The sequence below is a fragment of the Montipora foliosa genome, chromosome 8 (genome assembly GCF_036669935.1).
Source record: "Montipora foliosa isolate CH-2021 chromosome 8, ASM3666993v2, whole genome shotgun sequence".
NCBI lineage: Eukaryota > Metazoa > Cnidaria > Anthozoa > Scleractinia > Acroporidae > Montipora > Montipora foliosa.
The window spans coordinates 9,760,989-9,770,988 of NC_090876.1; the positions used below are offsets into that span (position 1 = coordinate 9,760,989).

General features: G+C 36.3%; 1 protein-coding gene across 8 annotated transcripts in view; it reads left to right on the forward strand.

Moving 5' to 3' along the window:
- Positions 1-10,000, forward strand: part of LOC137968945 (insulin-like growth factor 2 mRNA-binding protein 2) — a 59,155-nt gene that overhangs the window by 22,471 nt on the left and 26,684 nt on the right. For all 8 annotated transcript variants that reach the window (XM_068815413.1, XM_068815412.1, XM_068815416.1 and 5 more), the window contains 3 exons: positions 6,844-6,989; positions 8,794-8,880; positions 8,967-9,009. In XM_068815413.1, the coding sequence (XP_068671514.1) occupies positions 6,844-6,989; positions 8,794-8,880; positions 8,967-9,009 (276 nt within the window). The remainder of the gene's footprint in view (positions 1-6,843; positions 6,990-8,793; positions 8,881-8,966; positions 9,010-10,000) is intronic.

Below are 10,000 nucleotides of genomic sequence, written 5' to 3' on the forward strand. Positions count from 1 at the left end.
AATTTTCGGTGCTATGGTTTGACGCAAAGCCAGATATTTTGAGGTCTCCCATCCAGATACTAATCCCACTAGACAGGGATTAACTTCAGTGAACTTTTGTTGTGGAAAGCTGTCAGACGGGCAGAGTACAACCCCCGGAAATGCAGGTAAACCCTAACCCTAAACTTTTTTTTCTGTTGACATAGTTAATAAGAACTCACTTCTAGAATACCGAAATTGTGACCTCTCACGCGAAAATGTACACTGATGGTTTTCCATTGAACGGGTAAAATCCAACGGCTAATGAATGGGTAGTCAACGGGTTTCCAATGCTTTCAAGGGGTGCGCAAAAAATGCCAATGGGTTGCAATTTTTTTCCAACGGTTTGTGAAATGTTTTCCAACGCTTTTTACCAACACTTTTCAACGGTTCTTGATGATTTCCAACGCTTTCAACGCTTTTCAACGCTGTTGATGAACACTTGCAAGAAGACCAACGGGGAGTTTTGGTAACAACTGTTTATTAAATGATCCGAAATCAATTTGGCCTCCATATTTTCGGTGACTGAGAGCAGACGTCTACGCAAGTAGAAAATCAGGTCGCAAATGAAATAAAACCCTAGACAACACAACTCTCTATCACCACCGTGTCAACTTCTCGGCTGAAATTTGCATACCGTGTGAATCAGAATCACCAGTCGCCATAAATGATACTTGCTCTTTATGACGCTTTTTATGTCTTTTATGGAATCCACTCGCTCAAGCAGAGAATAAAGCCAGTTAAGATGTTTTTACACGTTGTGATGTAAATCAACCAACACAACTCTCAATCATCACGCCATGTGAATTTCTCGACTGAAATTTGCATACTGTTTGAATTTGTATTCTTTTTATCAAAAGCCAGTTATTTTCTGTGTCGCTGATTGAAATGAAGATTAGACTATTTAGATGTGCGATGGACAAACTAAATGTGACTGGCGGGGTTTAGTAATGAAACATTGATTGACCTTTTTCGACATCCTTCTAAGATAAAAAAAAGGGGTAAATTTTGAAAAGATGTTACAGGAGGTTGACTTCCTTCATCGCTACACTATAAAATTTGCTCGCAAGTAACCTATACCTAAAATTTTAGACATCATTATTTTTATCCGTCACTCATCTGATCAAATGCCATGACAATACAATAAGGTGTCGTAATCTCAACAGACTTTATTTCTCTATTTAACACAGCAAAAACTGAGTTTCGTTCCTTTTTCGATACAGCTGACCTCGAGAAGCTAATGTAAAACTTTGGTTTACATGTAAAAATGTGAATCATGCTTCATTGGCAACTTTATTGACAACTAAAACATTGCTAGCTTATTTCTCGCATTTATTTTGTATTTGACAAGCCGCCAGCACTTGCTTTCCTCCTCTTCGGGCCCGACTGGAAATCTTGTGAAGATCAACACTAAATAAAAAGATACGAGGAAATTAACGTATAATTTCAGAAGAAGTTCACTGCAGTAGAACCTCCACTTGGAACCACTCTCGGGGCAAAAGTACACAGACAAATATAATTGTGTAAATGAAAACGCCACCAGGCAACTTCGGTCAGTATAATCCTTTGCCCTGTACCTTCAGTTAACAATTCATGAATTTCTCAGAGCTATTATAGAAAAGCCTGTTTAAAGTTCAAAGTACTCACAATTTTGATTGCGACATCTTTGCTTTGACGTCATAGTTGGAACTTTGCCAACGGGAAGTGTCGATTCTTTCTCCACCACGTGTGTGTGGTGTGTTGAAAGAAGTTTGGATTAAATTCAAGTTAAACAAGCCAATTTTGTAGAACCGACAAAACACTTGATAATTTGTAGTACTCACTATACCCTCGATTGCTTTGAGAGCCCCTACTTTCAAAAAATGGGCTTTAAAGGGACAGTTTCACGGTTTTGCGCATGTCCAAGGTTTATCGTTAGCAGTTGTAAATTTTACGGCTTCTTACTGAACCAGATGATGTTAATTGAACACAGAGAGTATTAACGCAAATACACTGAATGACTAAGGCCCAAATTTGGTGGAAGACACTGCGGGTTTACACAGAAAATATCGAATTTAGTTTTGATCTCGAATTTATTGTATAGGTCGAAAATTTATTCTACGCACGAGTTGTCATAACACACTAGTAATCTATTGGCATGCAGTAGGTTCATAACACAAAGGAAATGATTACAAAAGGAATTCCAATGAGTAATCAATTATGATGGTATTGTTTCCGTTTCCTGCCTCAGTGCTTTCGATTGTTTCAATAACAATGGAATTAAATGGGCTGACATGACAGTGACACGTGACACTTTCCCTTTAAAGTGCTGTACCAACAGTTCAGCCATGAGCCACAAGTGCATGGAGTTTGCAATGCATAAACAGACTATGGAAAGCGTGGAAAAAAGCCACGAATAAGCAGATAGATAGACATAAGTTTTATTAAGGAGAGATTTGCAGTTGTTCCAGTGAATTACACCAAGCTTTTACACATAATATACAGATTTTAAAATAGCCAAAATGAATGATAAATGTGTAAAATACTGAAAAACTAAGATCTAACAACTACCTATTTGCTAAAATATCTAAGAACTATGTACAACATTGTAGTTAATAAAACTAATTGATCAATGCTTGGTCTTACACTTAATGTGGATAAGTCTTCAAGTGTGTATAAGATTATAGCTACTACAGTACTAGAATGAAATTCAGGAATAAGGCCATGTAACTGCGGTTCTGGCTGTTTACATTATTATTGAAAAGAGGTTCAGTTATTTCCTGCCACCTCTTACAGTGTCTGAAGACCAGCCTTCTGTAAAAAAACTGGTTTGGTGACTTTAACCCTGTGTACGAAGGTCCAAAGTCTGCTGGGAATCATTGTCATGAGTCTGTGCAGACTCTTGTGCTGTATGATTGTCTGTGCCATTATTTCAAGGACCCAGAAATAAAGGCAGTTCGACTAGGGGCTCTGTAATACAGGACATTTGCACCTCAGGTCTCGGGTTTACCACCTTCTGACAAATTTGCCTGATCTCTCTACAACAGATGCTCTCATGCACTTAAAAAAATTCATATTTTTGGGTTTGCATGCCCGTTAAACTAGCTGTGAAAAAGTTGACAGCAAACTTTATGGTCCTTCACGTCTGCCTTGAAGCCAGTATTTCTCGATTCCCTTCTATTTTCTTCAGTCTTTCTGGGTTTAGTATTTTCCTAGTAACTACACGTCTTCTCGGGGGCTATTCACTGAGGCATCTACCATAGAACTATAATGATATTTGTTTTATTAGAGATACATATTACGCAAAGACAACTTGAATCTCCTGGAAAACAAAACGCAGCTCACTTGACAGTCAAGGGATAAAGCACTGTGTCAGGTTACTGTACTACCAACTTTTTATTTTGGGCCCAACTTTTTTTGGGACCTCGTTTCCGTCAGTTTTGCCCCTCATCTAGTCGCCACGCTTTTTCTTTTGTCTCTTAATATGCAATTATAATGTTTGCGAGCTAGATGAAAGTATCTAAATAAATAAATACCACACATACATGTATGCACTGCATGCTTATTTTTTACCAATGAAAACTTTCACAAAAGCCTTCAGTTTAGTTTGAACTTTTGTTTCCCCTTGGTACAATATAATTATTACATCGAGGCTTCTTTTTTTTTTTTTTCACCAATAAAATTGAAACCTTGGTGTGGCCTAAATTGTGGATTTGTGTTAATTGGCTTTCGAAAATCTTGGCCCTGGCTTGATCCTGGGAAGCATGTCATTCAAAGGATTATATGTACCTCAAACGTTTCCATGCAAAACCTTCAATTTTTTGTGGAGTAAATTCTGAGTTGAATTACCTTAACTGTTTCTTAGTTAGTGTTCTTTTGATCCAAGCTTGGGAAAAGCATTGATTGCATCAGCATAGGTGAGGGGACAGAAGTCTCTCTTAGGCAAGTAGAAGCACTGTGCTTCCTGTAATTTATATTTGACTCAATTCCCAAGAGAAATGCTTAATGCTTAGGGGTTAGGTCTTTATCCTTGATTGACTTAATTCTTCATTAATTGATTTATTTTATGGTTTGTTCCATTTCTGGCTTTTTCCACATCATCGCTCTGACCTTTTTGCCTCTAAACAATTTCTTATTGTCATTGATGGTACAGACAGACAGAGCTTAGGAAGATAAAAATTAGTCACTTCGACTTCTCACAGTTACATGCATTTGAAGGCAAAGTTAAGTGTTATCTTATAGTATTGGTAATAGAATACTAACTTGCTTGTTCTAAAATGTACTAGACAAGAGAAAGTTACAGTTGTGTTAACTTTCCAACTATCTGCCAATCATAAGAACCCACTATAACTGGAGACCAAAAATTCTTGTAATTGGTTTTATTGCCCACATGTCTTGCTTTTGTGTTAACTTCTTTGGAATAAAATTACAACCTTTTACTTGACATAAATGTTAGGCATCCAGCTTTTGTCTGGAACTATTTTTTTCTGTCTGGAGTGACAGTGTGGCCTTTAAGATAAAACATAGACAAAGAACAATACTTCACTGTCTACAGTTATGATAGATTTGCTTGTATAATATAAAATATATGTGCTTGTAACCTTTGCAAAGCCTGTTTTTATTTTATCTAGACTTTGGTTTACGTATGTAAATGCCATCTAATTTCAGAGTAGCTGTAGAATACCCGGCCCTTATTGTTATCGTGTAGCGGCATTGTTTGAAAAACAAGTCATACAGCAATACATGCCATTCATATGCAAATATGTGGCCTTGTGTTCTGCACTTTAAGCTCTAATTTTTACAAATTAGTTTTGTGGATTCTGTCAAGAAAGATCATTTGGATGTATTTAATTATATATTTTAAAAATTATGACTGTGGTCATGGAGAGTTTTGAAATAGGATGTCTCAAATGTCATTGCAATGTCATTAGCAATGCTTTGCAATTGAAGTTTAACTTGGAAGTACATGTAAACTTAATAGCTGATGTCTATTGTTTTGTTCTCTGGTTGTCATTATCTTTCAATTGCAGTTAGGAAAGGCTCAATATTATTTTATCTACATCTTTGAAGGAAGCTCCTTGTCAAAAAACTGAGTTGTGCAGCAATCTATTTTTTGTGTGCTTAAACCACCAAGTTCAGTTGGTTGGAGAAAATTAATGATAATAGATACTAATTACTTGATTAATTTGAATAACTGTTCTGCAATTTCAATGCTTTTCACACCTGTGAGATTTCTTTAAATCACAATTAAGTGCTGTACCGGTCAATTTCTGTGGAGAAGATAAATTTATTTGGTTCCAAACCAAATAGGTTTGCTTCCGTTTTGAAGCTGTTGGCTTCTCTGTGCCAGATCTCTTAACATCTGCATCAAATAAATTGGAAAATTCAATTTAGTGGTTATAAGGTCTCCAGTGTATCATGCTATCTTTTTCTCACAATAATAGAGCCACCATAGAACACCTGCCTTTGAGTTAAGTCTATGAGAAGAAAAAAGGTTCATTTTGTCTCTAATTCTCGTAAAAAATTGTCTTTTTTTTTTAAAAGGGGGACCTGGGGTACCGAATGAGGCATCTTTTAGTATCTCTTGTTTTTGGACTTTAGTTTTCTTCTTTGAACTACTTACTTTATTAAGAGAGGATAAAATTAAGATTCACAATTTCCTTTACTATAAGCAATAACCCCTTGCTTTCAGGAAGAATTTTACCATTGCACATCATAAAAATATTTCATTTTTACGGAAAGCTGCTATAGTTTATTGACAACATGGTCACGTAACTGTTAATTTTCTTGTCAGTGTCAGGAACTTTGATCCATCTTTTGCCAAATTGTATGGCATTATTCAAGCATAAAATATTGATTTCTTTTGTGGCTCTTTGTGAATTGATTACAAGTACAAAAGAGCAGTCTGGGGAAATTGTTTTGGGAGAAAATGGTGTCATGCTGTAATGGGAAATCCCCAGAGTTGGTGATGGCACACCTACCAAGTTTAGGAACATGTTGCTATTCTTAAATGGCTAAATACGCGACTAAATATATGGAATTGCTAGAACAATAATGCATTAATAATTTACTATCCAAAACAAGACACATGTTGAAAAATCACTCACTCTCAATCAACAGTTGTCACAGAAGTTTTGTTTCTGATATATGCCAGTATTTTCTGTCTAAAAATTGTCCTGACTTTATGGCCAGGGTAGGTTGGAGTTAAACATCATTTACTACAATCTGTAAGGGTCAAGTAACTGCTTGTTGTTGATTGAATCAGTTGGTGAGATGGTTAAACATGTTGCAAATTGAAACAGTAGCTTTTGATACCTTTTGTTCAGTATAAAATAATGGAGAAACTGTCTTTAGATTCCATAGAAGAAGACTTTTTTTTTATATCTTAAAAATCTAAGTTGCTTGATGAAAGACTCTCTTTACTTGTGAGTTGGTTTTTGAGTTATTTTCATACATTATCTTGGCACATATTTTGAAGATGTTTTGCTATCCTAGCACTGCTTCGATTGTTTTAAGTCATGACTCTTAAAAGTAACAAGAGAACTACTCTTAGGTTCTCTGGCCAAAAATCCTCTGTCCAAGTCATTTAAATCTTACCTTCAGGTGAACCTTCTTTGGATAATCTTTGTTTTATTGATTTTCAACTTTTGATTTAAACAGTCATCACTAAAGTTTTTAGTTCTGGTTAAATTTTAGCAGTGTTTAGGTTGATTTAAAAATATTTTTGAGGATAAGTAAAGATATTCCCTGATGGTAACAAGAAATATCTCCCTCCCCAGCCGTATGAAATAGGTTCAAGTATTGGTGCTTGTTAAAACCTATATACCAACAGGAATTCTTCATTAGTTTTCTTATCTAGGGGACGATGAATTGCAAGATGAGAGGGATTGCCAGTCTCCTGACAGTGGAAGGAGAAATGGTTCAAGATCAGGAAAACGATCACGCCGAAATAGGCAGTACAGAGAATGCTATGACCATGATTACTTTATTAGGTACTATTTTGCTGTAATAAGGCTTGACCCATTCATTCCTTTGGCACCCTACAGTTTGTAGGTCACCCCCGGTTGACGAGAAAAAATGTCTAGCGTTTGACAGAGTAAAACCTCTTTAAGTCTCACTTCCAGGAGTCAGTGGGTTAAACTGTATTATTCAACATGGTTTCCAGAAAAAGTATTTTGATGTGAGCAAAGTGTACTGTACAAAAGGAGTGAATGCTCTAGGTAATGTTGTTAGTTTCTCTGCTTTTACAGATTAACTGAAGACATTACAATAATGCAACTTACTATTCCTTTAACCAAACCACTGTTGCATTACAGTTTGGACCTTGTTATTAGACATGGAATTGACAATCTCTCAAACTTATGATACTTGAAAACTGTGGCTTTGTTTAGAACTAGATTTGTTATTTGTGTGCAGGGGTTTCAATAATATTAAATTTGAATTTGGCAGTTGGTTAAGTGGCACTTAGAAATGTATAATGATCAGAAAATCACTTCCTTTTTTCTTGAGAGTTTGAAATTGTGTTTGCTTAATTTAACATCTACAAGGCAAAATTTTGAGCTTTGATTTTTATCCAAAGGTTGTTTACTTGGAGTGTAAGTTTTGGATTTCAGGGTCCGCTATTACTCGCGTTCAAAACTGACTGACTGGACCTCTGAGGGTTGGATCTAGGGAACGTGTCGACATTAACTCGAGCTTAAAATTTCAGCATGTAAACGCAGTTTATTATGTGTGCAAAACAAGAGTTTAAAAATCTGAAAGACTGAAACTCCCATGCTGCATATAATTAATTCAGTCGCTCTCTGTCGCATTGCATTCTTAAACTAGTGATTCTTTGACGTCATTTTTTCCTCAATCCAGCTGTCTCAAGATTTTAAAGTTGGTAATGGCAGACCATTAAATAGGAAAATTTCAGTTAAAATAAACAATTGACGCTCAAAGCTAGGGTCACTTAGTGTTCTGACATCGTTTTGAAAATCGAAAGAAAAAAAGATGTGATTCTTTTATCATGGTACCACTTTAAGTAGAGTAACTAACTGTACTTGTATCAACAATGGGCCAAGTGGCCCCTTCCTCTGGACTTGTCTGTGGGTATGCCATTTTTAAAGAATGGCTCCAAATGCCACAAATTGACGAGCACATTTTAAGAACATCATGTTGTCATTTTCAGACTTTCAATGTTAGGTTTGAATGAACCTTTCTTTACATTTTTTCAATTGAGGGGAAAAGGTTGTTAACTTCTGAGTGAAGTAGCTAATGCATTTCGATTGCTGCTGGTCCTCACAGAAACCACGGAGTGTTTTTGGAGTTGTTAGTATTGATCTCAGGCATCCTTTCAAAGAGCTTTTTTTCACCCTGCTTCACGGACTGTCGAGCTTGTTCTGTGGTTTCAGTGCTAATAGCCTGATGCAGAAAATGGGTGACAAAACAAATCGTTCAAAACTGAGGTGATTATATTTCTGGCTTCTTTATGGGCAACTTGATCTACGACAGGATCAATAAAAACAAAAGGCACAGTTTCACATTTCATTTTGGTGCCAGTTGCACTTTTGCTGCCTGCTACTCTGAAACCCCTTGTACCAATTTATTTTTAGGATACTTTGCCCACATTGTACAACACGAACGAAATGGCCTAACCGCGAGAATCTTACAATAGTGCGGAGTTATATTCTGAGGTGACGTTGGCGTTGTAGATCGTAAAGTCCCTAGTAACAACTCCACAAACACTTGGTGGTTTCAGTAAGGACCATGTGATACTGGAACTTTAATCAATATTTTATTTTGTATTTATGTTAGAGTTCTTGTACCGCATAACATGGTTGGTGCAATTATTGGAAAGGAGGGAAAGAAGATCAAAGACCTTACAGATAAAACGGGAACAGAGTATGTTAACGTATTGCATTTTCGATCTCAAATAATCTTTACAGTTATTGTCCTAATGAGTGATTTTGTTTATTTGTATTTTTCAGCATCACTGTACATAAAAAAGATGAGAAAGGATATATTGAAAAGGTTTGTGCTGTAGTATGTTTTTTCCATTTTACAAACCCAGGATCTTGATCTTTCTGTTTTCTCGTTTTTCCAAAATGTTGATGTGTCCTTGTTGTGCCAGGCTCTGAAATTGTTTTCTTGATTTTTATGTGGCACTATGCCTTTTGACCACAAAGTCTGCATTTAATAGCCCTTCCTGTTCTTCAAATAGTAAGCCTTGTCTTTTCAACTGCGGCAAATTGGAGTTTTCCTGCGAAATACTATTTTTTCTACTGCAGTGGAGGCATTGCTTTTAACCTTAGCAAAAACAATGTTCTGCCTCATGTAGGCGCACAGGAAGCAAGTCAAATCCCCCAAAAAAGAAAAAAAAACACAACAAAACACCAATTATTTGACAACAGGAACAACTTTTGTTTTAACATTAATTAACAGTAATACTCTAAAATACAACAATGATCTTCCAATAGTCCCTAAGGGTATAAGTGAAGCAAAGGAATCTGGCCACTTCAAGCCTTTATCACCAAAATTCAAAGCAAACACAAAGAAAATGCAGTTAGTACAGGAAACAAAAATTTGGTTTATCAACGGAGTTGATAATGTAAATTGACCACCGTACAGAGATTCTAAAAGCTGACGTTTCGAGCGTTAGCCCTTCGTCAGAGCGAATCGAGGGATTATGGGTTACGTGTAGTTTTTATAGTAGAGTAGGAGCTACGCTATTGGTGGTAACATGGCAACATGAAAAGTAGGAATATATTAGTTAAATGAAAAGCGTTCGTTAATACCGTGAGGATTAAGGGTGCCGATTTGAAAGATGAATTTTTGTTCCAGATTCTTGCGGCTTTCCGTCGTACCTAGATGTAGGGAAAGGCCGCAGATAGCCATGTGTGTTTTGGAGTGGTTAGGCAGATTAAAATGGCGAGCAACTGGCTTAGATGCATCCTTGTCATTCTTCTCAACATGAAAAAAAAAAAAAATTCATCTTTCAAATCGGCACCCTTAATCCTCACGG